This window comes from Ursus maritimus, unplaced genomic scaffold, assembly GCF_017311325.1.
Source record: "Ursus maritimus isolate PB19 unplaced genomic scaffold, ASM1731132v1 scaffold_12, whole genome shotgun sequence".
Taxonomy (NCBI): domain Eukaryota; kingdom Metazoa; phylum Chordata; class Mammalia; order Carnivora; family Ursidae; genus Ursus; species Ursus maritimus.
In genome coordinates this window covers 50978264-51001485 of record NW_024423564.1, presented here as the reverse complement: position 1 = coordinate 51001485, position 23222 = coordinate 50978264, and the positions used below count along the sequence as shown (strand labels likewise).

At 45.9% G+C, this 23222-nt stretch overlaps 1 protein-coding gene across 8 annotated transcripts in view; it reads left to right on the top strand.

Moving 5' to 3' along the window:
• Positions 1-506: 506 nt before the first annotated feature.
• The window catches only part of AK4 (adenylate kinase 4), a 62492-nt gene continuing 39776 nt past the window's right edge, over positions 507-23222 (top strand). For 2 of the 8 annotated variants that reach the window (XM_040627197.1, XM_040627191.1), the window contains exon 1: positions 1052-1403. In XM_040627197.1, the coding sequence (XP_040483131.1) occupies positions 1259-1403 (145 nt within the window). In that variant the 5' untranslated portion in view covers positions 1052-1258. Of the gene's footprint in view, positions 565-1051; positions 1404-1747; positions 1970-2087; positions 2268-4910; positions 4978-15968; positions 16022-21208; positions 21306-23222 lie in introns of those variants that run through there. The other 6 variants (XM_040627193.1, XM_040627194.1, XM_040627192.1 and 3 more) reach the window with 6 other exon arrangements.

The window sequence follows — 23222 nt, the reverse complement described above, 5'->3', positions numbered from 1 at the left end:
AGGCAGGTGAGGGTTCAAATCTCCCTCCGCACTTTATGTTCCACAAGGGCAAGACTCCACCTCTTTGGTTCACAGCTATATACCAAGCGCCTAAAACAGTGTCTGGGACGTGGTGGGAGCTCAATAAACATTTGTTGAATGAATGGCGATACGCCAAGCCTCCTTTCCTCATCTGTGAATACTCTATCTGGAACGGCTGCTGCATAAGGAAATCACCTAGCCCTGAACTTGCCGCACAGGAGGCGATCAACAAGTTGTATTTTTCCTTCCCCTCAACAGCAGACCGGGTCCCCAGGCTACTGCAACATAAGGGTCTGGGTCCCTGCGCCCACGCAGCCCCCGCTGGGTGGTGGGGAGCACGTGGGCCGGGAGGGCGGGGTGGGAGCGGAGCAGCGCGAGGGGAGGGGGCGCCGGCCGGCGACTCGCGCGGAGCCGGTCTCCCCGGCTTACGTAAGGCGCGAGTCCCGCGCGGCCGGCTGGGGCTCGGAGTGGGGGCGGGCGGAGGCGGCGCCGCCCAGCGGGATCCGGGCTGGAAGCCTCGCGGAGCGCCGCGTCCCAGCCGAGGTGTGTGTTTATCTCCTTGGGGTGGAGAGGCTCAGGACTCGGGCTCCTCGCGGCGGGGAACGCAACGGTCCACTCTCGGCGGAGGTGGGCGCTGGGCGGTCCGCGCGGGCAGCGGCCGCGGCGGCTACTCCGGGGGCTTGACAGCCGCTGGGGAGGGGCCGCGGCGCAGACGCAGCGCTGCCCACGTGCGAGGGCCGGGGCCGGGGCCGAGCCCCCAGGCCGCCCGGTGCGTGGGGCGACGGGGCGCGCGCGTGGAGTCACCGCCCCTCCCGGCTTCCCCCTCGGTGGAGCCGGCGCGGGGATGCCAGGCCGCCTGGCCCCTTCCTCGGACGCCGCGTGGGGAGCGAAAGAGGAAGGGATCGAGGTGGGCCTGGCCGGGCGGCCCTCTGAGCCCCCGAGGTCGACCCCGCTGGGGGCGGGGACTCGGGACTTGTACTGAATCGCGGCGTGGGGGCGAGGAGGGCGGGGATGGGTAGCGTGGCGCCTTTCTCCGCCTTTGAGCCGGCCCCGGAGCGGCGCTGAAGGGAGGGGTTGTCTCAAAAGTCACTCCTTTCCCTGCAGGGGCGCCCGGAGAGTCCCCGCGCGAGCGGAGAGTGTCAGAGGCTGAAGCAGCAGCAACAAAGTTCCCGGGGCTTCTCCGAGGCTGCTGTCCGGGTTGCCTGTTTGGCCGCCCCCTCCCTGCCTGGCGAAGGCAATGGCTTCCAAACTCCTGCGCGCGGTCATCCTTGGGCCGCCGGGCTCGGGCAAGGGCACCGTGTGCCAGAGGATCGCTCAGAGCTTTGGCCTCCAGCATCTCTCCAGCGGCCACTTCTTGCGGGAGAACATCAAAGCCAACACCGGTGAGGGGTGCAGGGGTGCGGGGGCGAGGGGCGGGGGTGAGCCGTAGCGGGATCGGGTTGGGTCGGGTCTCCTCGGTCCCCGACCGCCCTTCCCCCGCCCGCGTGCGGTCGTGCAGGCTCCTACGTGCCTGGGAGCATGCAAACGGTGGCCCGCGGCCGTGCGGCTTAACCGCGCCCCTGGAGGAGGCCGAGGCTCGCAGGGAGGAGGGTGGGAGGTGCACGGGGCTCCTCACTCCTACCGGGCTCCTCCTGTCTTGGGGGAGAGCTGGTAACTACCCAGATGAGGGTAACCACCCAGACAGCCCCGAAAGCCCCGAGCGTCCCTCTCGCCCTATTTCTTTAAGGCAAAGCCCTCTCTGCCCACACCTCCCCCGCGGCCCGGAACTGAGGCGCCCTCTGCTCTCGCCGCCCACCTGTGGGAGTCGGGTCCGGCTGCGCGCTGGGGAAGCTGTGGCGCCGCGGGGCTCGCAGCCGCGCGCTGTTACTGCCCCTCCGCGCCGCCCGGGGCCTCCGAGCAGATCTCTGGTGGCTTTGAAAGGCCTGTCTGTCGGTGTCCGCCTTCTAAGGTAAACTCTCACCACGAACTCCCCGTTCTTCCCAAGCCCTCCTTCCCGAGCCGGGGCCTGGGCGTTAGGAGACTACGTAGTAGGAGACTCGATCTGATAAATTATATTTTAAATCCAGCTTCCCTGGAAATGGCTCCTTGAGAAAGCCTCCCTTGGCTGGCGTCGTGGATTTGGGGATGTAGATCGCCTGATCGCTTAGGGTTTCAGTAGGGCCCTTCACCCCTCTCCGTCCACCTCACGTCCAGCCCAGTTCTGATGAATTGGCGTTGAAAGGTGCGAGGTGGCTGTTGCGCTGCTGGTACGTAACCCTTCTGGGATGCATATGCTCATAATTAGCAACTGCTTTATGCAAACTTGTTACTGCAAACGGCGTGCTGTACCTTCGCTGCTGTCCTCAGCGGTGCCCCGGGTGGTTATTGCCCATCGGTGGGCTGATTGATCCAGAGATCTTCATTACAGAAGCACAGATTAGTTTGAAGAGGTGGGCGGAGGACTGTGCTGGAAAACAGCGTAAAAGCTAGGAATTAAGAAATATCTACAAGGCAGAGTTTTATTCATTATCTCTTAAGCTGTTGCAAAAGCAAGCTTTTACTTGGATTCTCAGAAAGACTCGACCTCCCCCCTCCCCCCCAGTCTCTCAGAAGGAAAAGTTCTGTGTACCAGGCTGCACCTAGAATCTTCTCTTACCTCACTTGGGTCTGTTTTAATTTTAATACCACATTTAGCTGCGTTTTATTCTTTTTGTTTTGGAATGCAGTTTGGGGGAAGAGTAGTGTGAGAGGGAAGGCTGGCTCTCAGCCGGAGGGTTTTGTGATTGGCTCCGGTTTCTCGGTGGTAGGGAGCCAGAGGCACGGCGAGGGGAGGAAACGGTGCAATGGCCTTGAGCCCATTTCTTCGCATTCTCCATACCTGACTTGGGTCTGGTTTTCTTCTGGCACGAGGGACGGCACCCTGTCCATCCCACACTGGATTAGTGCCCTTTCCATTTTTAAAGAGAATGTGATGGGAAGTGACTTACTTCTGAACTTTCGTAGAGGTTTTGAAAACTTTCCGGTTGCTGTTTTCCTTTATTCTCACTTTTTTTTTTTAATTTTAAACTTTTCTTGATTTTTGGATTTTAGTTTCTGTTGTTTCACATGCCTTCATTTTCTCCCCCTGCTGTACGACTGTGACTATGAAATGTTTGTTTTTTTTTTTTCTCTTGGGAATCAAGTAGTTTTTACATAAGCCATTTTAAAAACCGTTTGTCAGCGAAAGAGAAGAAAAACGGAGGGCCGAAATTTGTTCTCAAAGTGGCTTGTTTCTGGTGGACTTGTTCTCATTATTTTTCTCACAGAAGGCTTTAAGAGTCTTACAGACTCAGGGCCTGGTAAATAAGAAAACATTCCACAGTATTTATTTTTCTGTTACCTGCTGTTGGCTTTTAGCTAATTTTCTGGTAGAGAAACACAACAGCCCCTCTGTATATGTACCCCTTTATTAAAGTTGAAGGTTTGAAGGAGTTGATGAAGCACGACAGAACCCCAGGAGATAAAACGTTGGTGGGAATTTGAGTTGGAAAGTATCTCAGGCCATCTGCTCCAGCCTCGTTTCCAGCATACTCCTGTCCATACGGCTTTCCTGCAGCCTCTGCCTGCTGAAAAGCTGCTCGTCCAGGGAAGGGCTACTCACTGCTTCTAGGAAGCCTTCCCTCATCTGCCCTAGCAGAATTCATTTTGTACTCTGCACGTAGCTTGTTGATGCTGTCACATGCAGTGCAGCAAATGTCTGTCCGATTCATCCAGTAGGTATTTACCGAGTACCTGTTATGTGTCGGACAGTGTTCAAGGTATTGGGGGCTGTAGCCCCATGTGCCCCTTGTCCCTTCTACCTTCACCGTGTTCCAGTTCCCACTGAAGAGATTTCAAGGTCAGGGATATGGATGGCTATGTACCTCGTGCTTAAAAAGGATTCAAGCCTATGTTGAAGGCGTGGGTCCCAAATTCTGTCTGCTACTCAAAAGTCAGATAACCTCCAGTAACTGAGTCCATTCTGTTTAATTAGCCTCGATTTATGGTAAAAGTCTGTGTTTACTATGGATCTAAGATAACCTCAAGATAGCTGTCACCCATTGGCTCTGCCTCATCTGGCTGGAGCAGTGCAGGCTGAGACTTGATCAGAGACTTTATACGCCTGGGTGGTTTAGTGGGTTAAGCCTCTGCCTTTGGCTCAGGGCATGATCCTGGGATGGAGCCCCACATCGGGCTCCCTGCTCAACGGGGAGTCTGCTTCTCCCTCTCACACTCCATCGGTGCGGCGGTCTCCCAAATAAATAAATAAAATCCCCCGCCCCCCCAAAAATGAAGACCCACACCCAGATCTTTGGTTCTCTTTGGTTTTCTTCAGTATTTTGCATGAGTAAGTGGAAGGGAGAGTTCTCATAGATTGCCAGGAGGGGGTCCTGCACTCTGCCATAAGGAATATCAGCTTTTCTGTGTGTGTGTGCGCGCGCGTGCGCACGGCTGGCACTTAGTAGTGAGTCCTATTAAAACTCCTGTCTCTTCTGATAAGTGATGGTGACTGAAACCTCGCTCTGAAAGGATGTGAGAATCCTGCTTTAAGGGTTGGACAAACAGTGGCATTTAAAAAATATCACATTATTCTGTACTGGATCTCCTATCTCAAGTGCAGGAAGATTGGCAGATTTCCATTTGGAAGCATCCTGGACTTGATTGGGAGAAACGATGTTCGAGAACAAACCTGTTTCTCCTCTTAATTAATATTAACTGCAGCTCTTGCTGGGGTTTGCTGATGGGACCAGCATTTCAAATTAAGACTACGGCCTGAGCCTCTTTTCTCTGAAAAGATGACCTAGTTCAGAGGGCTCAGGTTTTTGTTTTTGGGTTTTTTGTGTGTTTTTTTTTGTATTCATTAAGTATAAATGTGTCTTTTCTTACATAAGGGTGAAAACTTCTGAATGTTGGAGGATAGAACGGTTGTATTCAGGAGACTTGACGGAGTTGAACAAGGTATCTAAAACAACTTTAAATAGTTAACCTTTGCGTAGATCATAGAGTGTCTTGGCTTATTATAAGATTTCTAGAATATTCTGTGTTCCATTTTTTTCCCCCTAGCTTGGTATAGCCCAGGTCAAGGCATTGAGGGAGCAGAAGACTAGCTGAAGACAAAGCATAAGCTGACACCCTGCAACCTCCTCCCCCCACTCCTGGGTGGGACATGTGTGATATTCTTTCAGGAAGCTCCCAGCTGTCATAATGTTAATACCTTGCTAGAGGGGAAAACAACCCTAACTTGACAATGGCAAGGCCTGTGGTATCTTGTAGGTGGGTCCTCTTTAGCATGCGAGAGTTCTTTTGAAACCTCCCATTTCCTTACTCCCCCGACTCCCAGTATATAATCACCACTCTTCAAAATCCTGGTGCAGGCGCACTTTCTGCCTGTACGTGCTGTCCCTGTGCTTTAATAAAACCACCATTTTGCACCAAAGACGTCTCAAGAATTCTTTCTTGGTCGTTGTCTCCGGACCTCACCCCACTGAACCTCACCTATATTCCAAAACCACATCAAAGGGTCTGACCAGTTTGGGGTGTCTCTCGATTCCACAGGCCACTCTACAACATCTTATTTTTTTCTGATCTCTTTGAGGGTTTTCATGGGTGTTGGAAGAGAACTATTTGTGACTTTTTTTTTTAAAAGATTTTATGTGTTTGAGAGAGGGCGTGAACAGGTGGTAAGGGCAGAGGAAGAAGCAGACTCCCCACTGAGCGGGGAGCCGTACTGGCCTGGGGGGGGGCTCCATCCCAGGACCCTGGGATCAGGACCTGAGCTGAAGGCAGCCGCTTAACTTGACTGAGCCATCCAGGCGCCCTAAGAATTATTTGTGACTTGAATAAGGTGGCCCCTGGCAGTACGTCTGTGTTGGCCATGTGCACAGCTGCATCTGAGCATCTTCCAGTGTGGTCATTTTTTTTTTTTTTTAAGATTATTTATTTATTAGAGACAAGGTGAGCACAAGCAGGGGAGGGGGCAGAGGGAGAGGGAGAAGCAGACTCCCTGTTGAGCAGGGAGCCGGGGCTTGATCCCAGGACCCTGAGATCATGACCTCAGCTGAAGGCAGACCGGCTTAACCAGCTGAGCCACCCAGGTTCCCCCGCCCCCGTGTGGTCATTTTTTAAAAGGAGCTTTTTCTAGCCTAGATTGAAGTCCTGCCTTGTAGAAAATGTGAATTGGATTGGATTTTATCCTAAGGGTACACTGGAAAGCTATTGAAGATTTTAAATAGGATACTAACATGAATGGATTACTTTCCAGAAGTTGACCTTTGGGATGTCCTGTGCAGTGCTTTTGTTAAGCAAGCGTGGTAGCACTAAGACGGTATAGGTGAGAGAGGACCATGGCTTGGGTTGGGCAGTAGTGGCGACGGCGGAGAGAAACGAAGGGCTTTAGGATGCGTGTGAAGGCTGAGCCGACTGGACAGAATGAGTTGGTTGTGAGGGGTGATGGAGAGAAAGCAGTCCACAGTCAGTCCTAGGATTTTGGCCTGAGCCAAAATGTGCCTTAGGGTTGGAGTTACTTGCTGTTTACTAATGCTCTTGTGAACGTCACTGTATGTGAATCATTGGGCAAATATACTTTCCATGGCATAGGTTACTAGAAGGAAAATGACGGGAGCAGAGTCGTTGTTAAACTGTAGAAGAAGGGAATTTTAAACTTAGCTTACGAATATCCAGTCAAGGTCTTGGTATAAAAGTTGATAATAGATTCTAATTTGTTTATGTACTTTTTTGCTTAATATTTTATGTAAGTATAGGCTTAGATAGGCATACAGAGTATTTAAAACTCTTCCTTGTTTTTCTGATTATAAAAATAGTATATGTAAGTTATCAAAGAATTAGAAAACCAAGAAAGGTAAGACAAACACTTGTAATCCCACTAACTGAAAGGAAAGAATACTGTTAATGCTTGTAAATACAGTATGTCCTCCCAGGCTGATTTTCAGGTCATGATCTCAGGGTCATGAGATTGAGCCCCACATTGGGTGTGCAGCCATCTTAAGATTTTCTCTCTTCCTCTCCCCCTCTATACCCTCCCCCTCTCTACCCTCTCCCTCTCTATCCTCTCCCTCTCTCTCAAAGAAAAAGAATACACTATGCATTAATGTTTTGAAAATTGCTTGCTTTACTTTACAACATACCATTTAATATTTTCCAGTGCTGTTACAGTCTGTTCTTTAATGTGAGTTTAATGCCCGTGTGCTATTTCAGTATAATTTTTAGCCCATTTTTGATTTTTCAAGAAGGTAATACGTGCAGATGGTAAAATTTTCTTTTTTTTAAAGATTCATGTATTTATTTATTTGAGAGTGCGTGAACACAGGCTGGGTGGGGGAAGGAGTAGAGGGGGAGGGAGAGAATCCTCAAGCAGACACCCTGCTGAGCCTCGAGCCCCGCTTGGGGCTGAATGCTAGGACCCTGAGAACATAACCTGAGCTGAGATCAAAAGTAGGATGCTTAAGGAACTGAGCCATCCAGGCGCCCTGAGGGTAAAATTCTCAAATTAATACACTAGGAATGGTGTGGAAAATCTCTTTCCCGTCCTTGACCCTTCCTTCCCCAGTTACTCTCTGCAGGGTTACCTACTAGTTGCTTTCCTTGGATGTTCGTCCGGAGAATTTGCATACATATGTAGAGCATATATTGTATAGCAGTAGCGTCTTTTTTTAAAAGGTACAAATTTAGGGGCGCCTGGGTGGCACAGCGGTTAAGCGTCTGCCTTCGGCTCAGGGCGTGATCCCGGCGTTCTGGGATCGAGCCCCACATCAGGCTCCTCCGCTGTGAGCCTGCTGCTTCCTCTCCCACTCCCCCTGCTTGTGTTCCTTCTCTTGCTGGCTGTCTCTTTCTATCAAATAAAGAAATAAAATCTTTAAAAAAATAAAAATAAAAGGTACAAATTTATGCTTTGTTTTTCATGTCTTTGTTTAAACTTCGCAGTATAGCTTAGATGTTGGTTTCTGCTAGCAGGTATCAGTTTTACCTCATTCGTTTTGAAAAATGGCCACATAGTCTTACTGTACGCTGTACATAGTTTTTCTAACGAGCTATTCTCAGACATTTTCATCTCACATTTAAAATTTACTGAGAACTCCATAGAGCCTTTGATATGGGTTATACTTATAGATACTAACTGTATGAGAAGTTAAAACAGAAATTTAAAAAATATTTATAGATTCATTAACAAGAATACACCCATCACATATTAACATATTTCTGTGAAAAGTAGCTATTTTCTAAAACAAAATCTGAGAGGAGTAGTGTTTTCCCGTATTCACAAATCTTTTTAATGTCTTGCTTTGTAAAAGAAAGCTGGATTCTTTTTTTTTTCTTTAAGCTTTGAGAACAAGAGAGCATGAGAGAGAAGGAGAGAATGTCAAGCAGACTCCCCGTTGAGCATGAGCCCCACATGGGGCTCGATCTCACAACCCTGAGATCATGACCCGAGCTGAAACCAGAGTTAGACGCTCAAGTAACTGAGCCACCCAGGTGTTCCAAAAGCTGGATTCTTAATCTGCTTCTTAATTCAGTTCGTATGCTGTGTTCTTTTGGTTAAAGTACTGAAAGAATACTTGGCTTCACACAGATGTGTAGTTAGAGAAAGAGGGAGCTCACCCCTGAAAGGGTGTTCGTGGACCCTTGGGGTCCTTGGACCACACTTGGGGAACTGCTGATTTAACTAGTCTTCTGTTGATAGAATTTACATTATGTACAGCTTTTGGTATACAAAGCATGCTTCCCTGAATGTCCTAGTAGATAGGTCTTTTCAACAAATGTGTAAGTTCCAAGCAGCGTTGGCTTGTGGGATACAAAGAAGTGAGACAAGGTCTGTTTCCTGAAGGAGCTTTTGAGTTGATAGGTAGAAGCAGGCAAACCAGGAGAAAGTAACAGAAGCTGAAAGATGTACATGTGTAGGTCCCGGAGTGCATTGGGCAGTGTGGCTGACCCAGCACTGAAGAGGTGGTGGGATAAGGGAAGGCTTCCTAGAGCTGACTCCTGAACTGAGTTTTGACAGATGAGTCTCGCTACCAGGCCAAGAGATGGGATGGTCTTTGCTGCCATATAACTGAACTCCTTCTAGAGTGAGTTTATGGTCCACGAGAGATCATTGCTTTTGTGGCTTGATCACATCTTGTATGTTACCATTTTAGTCCGTACTCACCTCTGCTTATGCTATCAGAGGAAAGGGTTGTTACACCTGCTCCGTATCACCTTTTCCAGCTTTTATTACTTGGGCTTACCTTTAAGATAGACATGCGTATAGCCACGTCATGGCTTATGACGCTTTTAAACTTCTGGTTCAAACTTCCTAGAGCTCAAGTGATGGCACCTGATCATGAAACTAGTAAATTGGGTACCCCACTATTAGCTACAAATCTGCCCATTATTACGGACATACCGAATTGCCTAGTTCCCTTAAAATCTACCAAGTAAATTATTGGACAGTGTTACATTAGGCTAGTGTGTGCTTTAACACTCTGTGTAATCCATGTATAAGAAGATTTAAGGACTTGGAAATTGTTTTTCTTAGCATTCTTTTACAATGGGTCAGGTGGCTCGAGCATGTATTGTCTTTCAGCAAACTAGATTGTTTTTTAAAGCCTGAGCAGGTAGTAGAGGCTTTGAATTACTCTCTGCCCCCCCCCCCAACTTTAGTGTTTAGTTCTCAAGTTGGCCTTTAAGACCTGGTACAAAAGGTCTCATCTTACAGTTTCACGAAGTGCAGTTAGGTGGCTGATGTTATATTTTAACAGTCTTATGTCCAAGTTCCAGGAGTTCTTGTACTAGTTAAACGACAGGCCTGGCAGCAAGCATCCCCTATTTAGCCAGAGAGGCTGATAGTATTGAAATAATGCAAAGTCACACCTGCTCATCAAATTCCCAAAGTGCAAGGAATCAGTTATTTTCTGTTCCTCAGCACTTTCTTATTGACCAGCAACCTGTGACTTTGGCACTTTGTAATTCTTGTGACTTGGTCATCGTAGCTAACGTTTGCAGAGGGTCAGGCATGCGCTAGGCCCCGCACTGGCTAATGTGTGTATATTGTCCTCTAGTTCACGCACAGATCAACAGAGAGGTTGTTACTCCATCATTTAACAAATGAAGATGGCTTCAGAGAGGTGGTGATACTTGCCATAGGTCGAATAGCTAGTTAAATAGAGAAGTAGTATTCAAACTTGGGACTCCATAGGTAGGGTTAAACTTCCCATTAGGTTCTGCGGGTACTCCAGTACCTAGTGAAACAACCCCTTCCTGCCTTATAAACAGCACACTGGGACAGCGGATTGCGGCTCAGCTGCCCGCAACACACTGAGATTCAGAAGGTTCTTTAAGGGTAGGCTAGAGGTATGTGGTTTGTTGTTCCGTTCCTAAAACATTTTTATTTAAAATCTAAATAAGGAAACACTGACTTCCTCCCTCCCCCAAAAAGAACTCCAAAAGGTCTAAAATAGCAACTTGACGCAGTTGTGAGGAGGTAGAAATTGCCTTTCCTTGTAATTGTTAAGACTTCTGGAATAATACCTGAACCTGCTATTTCCTTAGTCATTTGGCCAATGTTTCTATGCCTGCATTAGCTATGAGGAGGCAGGCAGAAGTACCCTTGAGGCTCTTACTGACTCGGGTTCAAGTTCTAGGTTTCACATGATGTTGCCATGAGTCATGGTGGGATGTGTGTCGGTGAAGTGTTGAGGTCATGGACAAGGTGGGGAGGGCATCATTGTTCAGGTGTGCCTTTCTCCTGGAATTCCTTTCACACTCTGTTAATCTTTCAGTTTTCAATCTCATCGTTTCCATGAAGATTTTCCACAGCTCTTGCTGCTACACACCGTTTTCTTCCCTGGAATTTCTCTTATACCCACCTGTATCTCTAACACGGCATTCATTATCACCTCCCTGTCAGGTGATCTGTTTTGTAACATCAGTTATAGTCGCTCAGCACCTAAAGAGTAAACTCTTCATGTCAGTTCAGCTCAACCAATGTTTTGATAGCCCATTAAGGCGGGAGGGGGGATGTGCTATAAACAAGGGGAAAATAATCAAGATAACCTTGTGTATGTTATGCATTACATCCTGTCTAAGTACTACCAAAAAAATATGATAGTACAGTGATGGAGAGTGACTGGGAAGACCACGTTAGCCTGTGAGGTTGGAGAAGGCCCCTCTGAGGAGATGGTGTTTAAGCCGAGCCCTGAGAACGGGTAGGAGCCAGGTGTGTGAAGATTCGGGGGCATGTGGAGAGACCTCATGGAGGAGAGGAGACAGGTGTTTCTGGAGCACCGTGAGGGAGGAGATGGTGGAAGGGAGGCTGAGAGGGTTGGCATAGGGCCTTGAGGCACGATCAGGAGCTCGGGCTTCCGGGGCAACTGGATGAGAAGTGACTGGGGTTTGGTTATTGTTACTAGTGTTGATGTGTAACGGCTCTACTGAGATAACTTGTGTACGGGAATATTCGTCCCTATAAAGCGTATAAACCATTGGTTTTTAGCAACCATCACATCACCACTGTCTAGTTGGAGAACATTTTCATTACCCCAGGAAGAAACCCCACACCCATTAGTAGTCGTTCCCCATTTCCCTCTCCCTCCAGCCCCTGGTAATCACTAACGTACTTTCTCTTTGTATGAATTCGCCTACTCTGGGTATTTCATGTAAATGGACTCATACAAGCGGTGACTTTGTGTCTGGCTTCTTTCACTAAACGTGTTTTCAGGGTTCAGCTGTGTTCAGTGGTGTAGTTACGTATCAGTACTTCATTCCTTTCTATCACCAGGTAGTATCCTGTTACATGGATATGCCGCGTTTTGTTTCTTCATTCGTTAGTTGATGGACACTTGGGTTGTTAACTGCTCCGAACATTAGTAAACAGGGTTTTGTGTGCATACGTGTTGTCATCTCTCTCGAGTATATATACCTAGGAGTGGAGTTGCTGAATCGTATGGTAACACCGTGTTTAACATCTTGAGGAACTGCCCCTGTTTTCCAAAGCCGCTCAACCATGTTGTATTCCCACCAACAATGAATGAGGGTTCCTACAGTCTTGCCAACACTTGTTAATGTATGTCTTTTTGACTTTCACCACCCCAGTGGGTGTGAAGTGGTATCTTATTGTGATTTTGATTTACATTTCCCTAAGGACTAATGATACTGAACTTCGTCTCATGTGCTGTTGGCCATTTGTATTTCTTCTTTGGAGACGGCCTCTTCAGATCTTTTGCCCATTTGCAGATAGGCTCATTTGTTCCTTCAGTGTTGAGTTCTTTATATATTCTGGATACAGGTCCTTTAATTAGATATATGATTTGCAGATATTTTCTTCCATTCTCTGGGTTGTCTTTTTACCTTTCTTGATGTTGTCCTTAGAAACACACAAGTTTTTAAATCTGATGAAGTCGAGTTTATCCGTTTTTGTTTTTGTTTTCCTTTGTTGCTTGGGGTTTTGGTGTCATTGCCTAATCCCAGATAAAGCCCTTGTTTGTAAAATATGGGACTGATAATCTGATTCACATTTAAATAGATCACTCAGGCTAGCTGGAAACTGGATTGGAAGGTTCTAGAGTGAAAGTAGGGAGAACAGTTAGACTTTTAACATCAGTTAACTACTTGTTAAATCAGTGTATTCCAGTAGCATCCTGTTTGTTAATAGGAATGAAAAGTGGTCTCAAACCTTTAAGGAATTGATAAGGTAAAACATACACCCAATTAATTGTTGTATAAGGCAGATTATACTGAGTGCTATTTAAAAAAAGAATGAAGGGATACCTGGTTAAGCGTCTGCCTTTGGCTCAGGCCATGATGCCAGGATCCTGGGATGGAGTCCCCCATCGGGCTCCTTGCTCAGTTGGGAGCCTGCTTCTCCCTCTGCCTGCTGTTCCCCCTGCTTATGCTCTCTCTCTGTGACAAATAAATAAATAATATCTTTTAAAAAAAGTGAATTTTTAAAAAATAGGAACACTGAGGTTACTTGCATAAACTTACTGAGTTCTTTTTGTATCTCCAATGTCTAACATACAGTTAGTGCTTAATAGTTGTTTGATATACTTCTGGACAAGCAAGTTCGTGAAAACTGAGGGAGAGATGGCATTAGAACTGAGCCTTGAAGGATGGGGAAGGTACTGGCAAGTAGAAAAGTGGAAGCAGGGTGTTATTCTTGGAGGGATCCTATCTGAGAGGACGTGATTAAAATTAAGGGTATTTCAACTGAAACCTAGAGGTGGAAGAATTATATAGGCGTGGGAATTAGGATTGTCCTTTGGGGTTACATATTATTCCAGATTGAGTTTATAAACAAATAGGAAGGTGGTGGGGAGTCATTGCCTTCCTCAAACTCCTTTAGTGGCACAATTGTTTTTCTTAGTGAAGTATGGTGTGAACTGTAGTGGAGAGAAAGTGGAGCATACCTAAGATGGTGTCACAGCAGTTTAGATCAGGTATAGGGTAAAAGTAATGGAAACAAGGGGATTTGGGAGAAGCTGAGGTAGTGACAGTAGCACCCAATAGGATTGACTGTACGTGGGAATGGTGGGAAGGGCAAAGCCAAATGCAGCCCTTGGAAGGGTTGAGTTTCAGTGATGGTGGGGAAAAGTGGTCCCATTTAATGAAGGGGGGCAGTCCAGGGTTGGGGATGATGGCAAGTGGAGCATACCTGCAGGAAATTCCAGGTGGAAGTTCTCTAGTGGCTTTTGGCATAGCAAGTAATGGGCACAGGCAGTTGGCTGTGAGGCGTAGAGGAAATAAGGTTGGGCTTTGGTCAGTCATACCTCTGGCTCAGCCTCTTACTGGCTTGGTAAACTTTGGGGGAAGTTAATTAACTTGATTAACTTGATTTCCTCCTTTGTAAGAACCCCCACTTCACAGGGCTCTTGGGAGGATCAGATGGGTTCATCTGTATAATTTTATACATATGCATACATATACATATACATACATACATATAATTTTATACTTCCTGGCAAGTAGGAAGGTTCTCTCTGTGGTTTGTTTCCTTCTTCATTGGAGTCCTAATACTTTAATTTCGTTGAAAATCTTCCTCAGTAAATATGGTGCTTTGAATGGAATCCTTGGCATAATCCAGTGGGATTTAGGCAACATGCAGGGTGTGTGTGTGTGTGTGTGTGTGTGTGTACTATGTGTGCCTGCACGTACCCACCACTTAACCACACAGCAGAAGCTACAAGCACTCACTGTTTTTAAACTATTACTTGTGTCGTCTTATTTATTTATTTATTTATTTATTTATTTATTTTTAATTTGTCATGTTTCCATTCTTGTCCAGACAGAAATACTTATCCTAAAGTTATGTGTGTACCTCTTTTGGGAGACTTTGTGGACCCAAAGTTGCTTTTTAAAAATTATGTCATCATTAAGATGAGCATTTCTCTACCTTTACCTGTTTGTCTGATTGGATAGATTTTTCTCAAGGTCTTTTAATGTTCTGGGTTGCTGATATATCTTATTCAACTTTTGGTTTGCCTTGTTTTCCTAAATTCTTAACGGCTTCTGTATTGTTTCTTCTGCAGGACTTTTGTAGGTCTTGGTAAGAATAGCCAATGTAGTTTGTGGGAGAACTATAAAAACTGATTGCATGTGTGAGTACAGCTTCCTAATTTTCTTAAATGGTAACTATAGATACTGTCTCAGGGCACAATTTAGTTTTTCCATGAGGGAGACTGATTTTTTAACTTGCATTATTTCGGTGGCTTAGTTTAAAAAAAAAAATCAATCTAGCTTGGAATACAATGAAAGTGCAAGACCTCCTTCCTCTTGAGCTCAGAGTTTTGTTTTAGTTTTCTAGGGTTTTTAGGAACTAAACACGATGCATAACAATGTGTTAAGTTTAATTATTTGTTCCATTTCTTAATGTTTTAGAATTGGAAGGGATTTGAGTCCTTCTGTCCAAGTGGCCATTCTGTGCTGGGTCCCTTCGGTAGCAGCTGACAGCCAACTCTCCCCCTCTGGAGGCAGGCTTTTTCACTGCTGGACAGGTCTAATTGTTGGAAGATTGTTGTCTTTATACTGAGATGAAAGCCAGTCCTTGAAACTGTCATCCATAAACTGTTGTCCACTTGTCCAACTTCAGTCCTTTGATGTCACACATTCAGTCCACCAACTCTGCAGATAATTGAAAATAGTTGCTAGGCGCCACTTCCCTGATTTAAGTTGTCTTTTTCACCACCCCCAGAAGAGTAGCCCTCGTTCCCTCAATCATTCCAATAACTTTTCTGGATTCTTTTCAGCCTGGTTTCACTGTGACCCTCTTAAACTGTGATGGCCACCATCACTAACAACTAGCCAGATATGGTAGGACCATTGTAGCTGTCATGGCTTTACTTCTCAATTCTACTCTCTTACTAAATGAACACATTATTTGGGGGTATTACTGAACATCGTCCTACGATGTGCGCTGAGGCTCAGTTAGCCTCGTAGAGCCCACAGTATGTGAGGCTATCTCCAAACCTAAGCACAGACACCAGCTCCTCTAAGCTACTCAAATCTGTAGTCCTGTCCTTTGAAGGGTCCTTTCTTCCGTCTCCCCCTTGGTTCATTCAGAGGATTAGGATGGCTTCAAGTATGAGGGACAAATTAGAAACATTCTGGGAGCTTGGTGGAATGACCAGTTAGCCTAAATATTGTAGGACATTGAGCAATGTGATGAACAAATCATGACTAAGTTTGCCCAGGTTGTCATTAATTACAGTTTATTTGAATAATTTTCACATATTATTTATTTCCTAAAATCCAGGACTGTATGATTTTATGCCAGATGCCTTTGTTGATGCAAAACCCTGAGAGGTGGCGTTTGTCTTTAAGAGTGTGGGCTCTGAGCTGCCGAGCTGCCTGGGTTGGAATCTGGCTCGGCGACCCTTGCTCCACAGTCTTGGGCAAAGTAGCTAACTTTCTGTGTTTACTCATTTATAAATGAGAGTAATGGTGGGGCTGCCTCACAGGATTTCCTCGTGAATATTGAGTTAATACGTGTTGGCAGGGCTGAGGCTATGGGGAGGTGAGTGAAGCACTGTGCTTGAGTGAAAAATTTAAGGGGCTGCCCAAAATCTCAGTAAGTAAGAGAAGTGGTAGTTTAATTCAGTAAAAGGAACAAAATACAAAATTTTTAAATAAAGACCAGACCTGATTGAGGCAGGATTGAAATGGGTGAGTGTGAGTTGTATAAATGAGTTGGATCGATTTTCATTGTGGATTTTTTTGCACTAATTTTGATACTTTAAAATATGGCACTAAAAATTAGTTATATTCATTACTGGAGTTTGGTTTTTTTTGCCCTCCTCAGTGGTTTTCCCGAAGGTTAGTGCCTCACCCGTCTGATCCTAGTTGCAGGCCAGCGTGTGGTGTTTGTTGTTAGTGTTGATTGCAGTGGCGGTAGTTTTGTAGAGGAAATGCATTTAAGAGCCTTATGGAAGGACCCCCCCCCACCCCAGATATTCTGTGAGGTTGTTTCAGAATGCCAGTCCAAATCTCCTAGTCAAGGTCAGTTTTAGGTTTTGAATGTCATGTTACAAACACTGCTGGAGCTCAAAACCTGGAGAATAAAAAATGCGTGCACTTAGCTTATGTCTAGAGGAATCTAGCCAAGCCAAACAGCACTGAAACATTGCATTTCCTTAATGGCCAGGATTGTGAAAGACAGCCACAGATGGTTGGCTGAGCCGTAGCTGGAACTACTGTTAGGTGGCGTGAGATGTTCTAAGTGGCAGAAGCCAGGAACCCATTGTGGGGTGGGAAGTGGTGTTTCTAGAAGTTAGATTAAGGTGATAGAATCTTTCTGTAATTCTGGTTCTGCTCTAATTTGCCTTTGGTTAGAGAGACCTGATTATAAACATGTTTTGGAAATCTGTTTCATAGTTACTGGCCAGTGAAAGGCAAAAAAAAAAAAAAAAAAGTTGCAGGATCAATTTTAAAGCTTTGTTCTTGACAGTTGAAGTGTTACACAAGGCAAGGCAGCTGTTAGGACATGATCCCTATTAGAGTGCCTGCCTGCTTGCTTGCTTTTCTGCTTCCTGCCTTCCTTCCTGTCTTCCTTCCTTCCTTCCTTCCTTCCTTCCTTCCTTCTTTCCTTTTGCCTTTTTTCTTTTTGATACAGATTCATCCAGTGTTGCTTTCTACACGAAGAATTAGTTGCTCTTAACAGGTCACATAAACTGGATCTTGTTGATATTTTGCATAAAATATGTGGAGCTAGATAAGCTAATAATCACTGTAGCTTTGATTAGGTTTAAATTGGCTTTGCTCAGGTTTAAATTTGCCTGAAGATTTTATCACTTTGTTTTGAGATTGCAAAGAAGTGGAAACCAATGATATACTTGAGAAGTGGAATGAGTTTAAAACATCACTATTTTGTTGGCTGCTGCCGGACCTTGCTGCGGGGAAGACACTCTGCTGCGTGAGTTAAAAAAAAAAAAAAAAAAAAGACTAGGAAAATCCTTGTCTCAAAAGAATGTATGTCACCTTTGTACCAATTTTCAGAGAACAGCTGTGGCAGCTGCTTTGTTGTCCTCCTCTCATTTGGCAGGTGGAGAAAGTGGGAAAGTTTTAAAGTGAGTTCTAAAATTAGTGTGTCTGGTGGAGCATTCAGTTTCCTGCATATGCTGCTCCGAATGCCGTTGTGTAGCAGAAGAAGCTGTAGAGACTTGACAGTAAACTTAGGGGTTGAAACTGAGCGGCCAGTACGTTGGTGGCCGTTTGATTTATGAGGCGAACGTCCTCCGATGTCTAGGAACTTAAACTTGGAATAGAGGCAACCGTGGGAGTCAGTCATCCTACGCTGACAGTGATCCTTGGTTGAACGGGCAGAGTTTAATGTTTCCTGTTGGGTAATTGACTGATGCAGGCTGGCAGGGTCTGAGGGTCCTTGGCTTTGCGCAGGATGGAAATCTAAAAGAGCCAAGAGGAAGTGAGAACAGAGTTTATCGAAGATAGAGAGGGCAGATACAGACAGAGCGTCTGGGAGACTCGGAAAGGAGAGTCGGTCTTATCTTTGGTAGGCTGGGGGTTTTATTGAGGACAGAGGTCTGGGGTAGGTGCCCTCTCAGGCATGCAGGAACTGGTCTCCATAAGTCACTTATGCCCTGGAGCTAGGGGTCTTGGTGTCAAAGTGTCTGGAGTCAGTGGTCTTAGAGAACCTTCATGACAGCCCCTTCGATGTTATCTGTTGTGCTGGAAGATTCCAAAGAAATCATTAACTTCTTGACCTTTACAAAGAGGACATACATTATCAGTACCATAAGCCATGTGTGGGGAGCGGGTGCAGGGCCTAGCAAGAAGAGAAGCAGGAAAATGAGCAGATTTTTTCATGAGGTCCCTTCAGGTTCTGTGTCTCATTAGCAGCTCATATTGGGATTAGTTAGGGCCAGATGAAATGCAATGCTTTCTTCTCTTCCTCCTCACTGTTTCTTTTCTGCTTCTGGGCCAGCTTGCCCTGAGTTTTAAAGTGATTTGTCAACCACAAATCTTGGTTGTTGGTGTTGAGTCATGATGTGCGGCTTGAGAGTGACTGTGCACATGGGCCAGGCGTTCTCTCACTGTGGGGGTGATCAGTAACATCGGGGAGTAGTCTGTGGCGCTTGGCTGGTCCTCCAGCATTATCCATTGAATGGGAAAGACCTGGGCCCTCACCACCTACTTGGTGGGCACACAGCTGTACTCCACCATTTACAGTGCCCTGCATTCCCTAATTATCTCTTAGGTTTCATGCTTCTCTAGGGGCCTACATGTCTGCTTTTCAGTCTTGGAAGGGCCGCCCTTTTCTGCATTCCTTCGTCCCCTGTTGGGCACTACCTGTATTTTCCTCTCCCAAAGGACCCCTAATATGAGGTGGTCGTGTTGAAGTTTTGGGCATGATGATTGGAGTCGGGCACAAGCAACATGTTGACAGGCAAGGCGTGTTAGCCGCCACCGTCCTGAAACCCGTCAGCCATGCTTCGCACACCCTCTGCTCTGCCTGCCCATCCCCTAGTTTACAGTTAATTTGTTACTTTCTTGCTCTTTTCCTTTCGGGAGAATTTGCTCTGTCTCTATCTATCTATCTATCTATCTATCTATCTATCTATCTATCTATCTATCTCCCAGCTTTCAGTCCTCCAGTACCTGTTTCTTTCTTACCCAGAACAGTTTACCTCTTCATCAACTCCCAAAATCAATCGTAGACCCACCTTTGTTGAGCTAAAAACTCATTGTTTTCCCTGAACAGAGAACCTGGAACAAAGCATGCTTTAAAACTTTAGTGTTATGTTTTTAAAAATCTGATTTAAGTTTTAGATAACGTTTCTTACTCCTCCTGTAGTAGCTCTAAGAAGGCGAGTAGTGTTACCAGGACTTTAGTTTCCCTTTGCCTGGGTCAGGCCCCCAAGAGTCAGGGTTTATTATTTTTTCTTGCTACATTTTATTTTGCTTTTTTTTCCTCCTTTTTAAAAAAAAAATCCCATCTTTATGTATTTATTCAACTTAAAACTGTTGAAGGAATCCTTTGCTCCCTGAGGCTTAGTTGAAGTCATTCAGCTGAATAAGACCTGTCCTTGAGGTGTTCTCCTTCAGAAGGGGAGGGTAGATGGTTGAACAGAGGATTCTAGGGTGGGAGGGATTGGAATAGACCAGTTGCTTGAGGAAGTGGAAGTAGGCTTTGGAGGCGGGCATGGGAAGCTGTGCATTTATTGGACCTGGGTTGAGTGTGGGCTCTGATCCCACTTCCTGGGAAGCCAGCCCGCAAGTGGCTCAGTTACTTTGTAGCTCCATTTCTTCAGCTGCAAAGCAAGAATAATACTTGTACCGCCTCCGCGTATTTTAAGAATTAAACGAGATAATGCATATATGGGATTAGAATAAGGGTTGGTCCAATATTCAATTTTTTAAAAATGTGCCACTTAGGGGCCTGGGTGGCTCAGTCAGTTAAGCCTCTGCCTTTGGCTCAGGTCGTGATTGGGATGGAATCCTGTTCGGGCTCTCTGCTCAGCGGGGTGCCTGCTTCTCCCTCTCCCTCTCCCTGCCTCTCCCCCCTGCTTGTGCACTCTCTCTGTCAAATAAAATCTTAAAAAAAAAAAAAAATGTGCCCCATAATAGTGTTGACGTAAGTTTTGAGGCCCAAGATGGAACCGTTCTTGCCCAGTGTGCTATGTCAGCAAACTGAAACTTAGACAACTTTTGTGCCCCTTTGATGCTCCATGTGACCGGAAAAGCAGTGTATCCAGTAAGCCAGTCCCCAGAAAGGCCAGGCCAGCAGCTCTGGGCCTTCTCACCGGAAAGAAGGTTGACTCTGTGGCCCCACCCACTCAGATATTTTCCATGTTTTCTTGTCCTTTGTCCTTTATTCTATAAAACCTTCCTACCTTCTGCCTCATTTTGTGGATCTCTGAAAGGAGACTGTCCACTTCGCGTAGTGTTAAATAAAGTTTGTTTGTATAACCTAACTTGTCTTGATTATTTTTTTTAACAGTAGGAATTCATTTAAGCTTGCATTTGAGTATATACATACAAATACATAAAATGACACCCATCCGAAAATTTACAATATTCTCCTTTTTTGTGTACAGAACATTTTTGTGCACAAAGTACTTTTTTAGTTTCAAGAAAACAAAACAGTGATCCTGACAGCAGTTCGGCAGCCACTGTTCCGGCACTTCATAGGTGTTTAACGACTGATGCTTCTGGTATTATTTTCCTGTTACACTGTATTTATTCAGTCAGTCATTGGTTTTATTCAAATTCCAGTTAGCTAACATACAGTGGTTTCAGGTGTACAATATAGTGATTCAGCACTTCCATACACGTGCACTCCTTAATCCCCGTCACCTATTTCTCGCATCCTCTGCCTGCCTCCCCTCTGGCAACCATCAGTTTGTTCTCTGTAGTGAAGAGTCTGTTTCTCGGGTTGTCGCTCTTTTTTCCCTTTTGCTTGTTTGTTTTTTAAATTCCATATATGAGTGAAATCATACGGTGTTTGTTTTTCTCTGACTGACTTATTTCACTTAGCATAATACTAGCTCCATCCAAGTTGTTGTAAATGGCAAGATTTCATTCTTTTTTATGGCTGAGTAACATTCCATTGTGTGTAGACCATTGTGTGTGTGTGTGTGTGTGTGTGTATAGACACCATATATTTTTTTTTATTTTAATACGATATGTTCTTTATCCCTTCATCCATTGCTGGACTCTTAGATTGTTTCCATATTTTGACTATCGTAGATAATGCTGCAATGAACGTGGGGGTGCAGATATCTTCTTAAGTGTTTCCATTTTCTTCGGATGAATACCCAGAAGCGACATTGCTGGATTATGTGGTAATTCTACTTTTATTGAGGCCCCTGCATGCTGTCTTCTGTAGCAGCTTCCCTCTGGTATTACCGGTGCTATTCGTCCTGCTGGGTGTCAAAGGATGATTGCTAGTCTGCCTGCTCAGTGGACCTTAGGACCCCTCCGGGAGCCCGGTCATAATAGAGTGTTAGCATCAGTTGTTCCCCCACTCCCCGTTCTCTTGGTAGGGCTGTCTGCTGTCAGCCTTAGGAGGCTGGTGAGCATGGCACATCTTTGGGATTTTGCAGTAGTTCTCCACCAGAGCATTGCCAGAAAGCTATGAGGTTGGGGGGGAGGTGGAGGATGGAGGGTGGGGGAGAGGGAAGGAGGGAAGAACCCTCACGGGCAGCAATAGCCACGCACCCTGTTGGAGCAGATGGCGCTGGAGGAAACGGCAGCTTCCCTTAGCTGATCTGCACAGAGAGGCCCCGACAAGGGGCCTGGCACGGGCAGATCCACACCCCGGGCCTTCTGCAAGATGAAGGAATTCCTTTGTATGTTGCTTTAAAAGTGAAATTCCTCCCTGTCCTCTGAATGCGCTAGTGATGGAGTTGTGGTAAGGTCCTAGGGGAGGCAGGGAAAACCTAGCGGGCTCCTGAGATTTGAAGTGCGGTCCCGCTCCGCGGGGCTGCGGGTGCCTGGTTTGCTGGCGCCCGAGGCCCACCTGCGGAACGTGAGCTTGACGAGGTGCTGAAACGCTGTGGGTCTAAAACTCATTTATGATTTTGGCAAACCTTTCAGATTACTTGCCTTTTCCCATTTGTTCCATTGCCCAGCTTCTGTTGCTTCCAGCCCAGTCTGCTTTGTCTGCTCTGCTGCTTATATCAGGCAGCATGTGGTACTGGGCCAGATGTTCATGGTATGTTTATAATGCATGTGTTCCCATTCGGGGCCAAAAAAATGCTCCTGACGTAGGACATCCAAAATTTTTTGGCTTCTAAGACTCCAATATCTTTTTCTTTCATGATCTATTTAAATTCTTAAAATGAGGTTACTGCACTGTTTCATTCTTTGAATCCGTATGGAGTGTCAAATAATAATTGATCGGCTGGTGTGGGCAGAAAGCTTAAGGATAAAGAATCTGCTGGATTTCCCTTGTACTTAGATATTGGATCACCTTCTCTCTCGGTAATGCGAGCCCCTCTCCTACCCAGAGTCATGGCTTTTGTCCATACGTATTTGTAATCTTGGCCATTATAGAAACACACCCCCTGGACCCAGGGTACAAAATTAGACTAAGGGAGTGTACATATGCAGCCGCCTGGTTAGAGAGAGAAGAGCAGAGAGGCCAAACAGAGCACTGGCCCTCATCTGCAGGAGGGCTTGCAGGCAAGGTGTGCCGGAGCACTGAGACGGTGCAGGCCTGCGGTCTGGTCGGGATCGCGCTCCTCATATCGGGAGTGGGTGTGAGGGCCCATACCGGGGCTGCCCCTCAAAGCAGGGAGATGCTCCTTAGTCTCAGAGGTCCGTCTCCTCAGCTCCCCTGGAATCTTGGTGATTGGAAGCACACTGGTGTGGTTCGACACATACTGGGGAAGCTGGTCCTCCTGCCCGCACACGGGGCCACAAAACCAGGTAAAGGAAATCGCACCTTCGTATCCAAGGTGGTAACTGTGTCTGGTGACAGATGTTCATTAGACATATTGTGGTCATGATTCTGTAATACCTACAGATACCAAGTTATTATGTTGTACTTCTGAAACTAATATGTTATATGTCAATTTTACCTCAGTAAAAAAAATCACATTAGAGATCTTTTCATTTCTAATCTCACAATTAGTGGTAGAGAGGTGCCCATTTGTACTTTACCTAAATTTGAGTTCAAATCTAGGTTAAAAGAAAGATCTTTTTACTAGTAACCTTCTTTTGACTTAGGGAATGATTGTTATATAGATCACAGATTC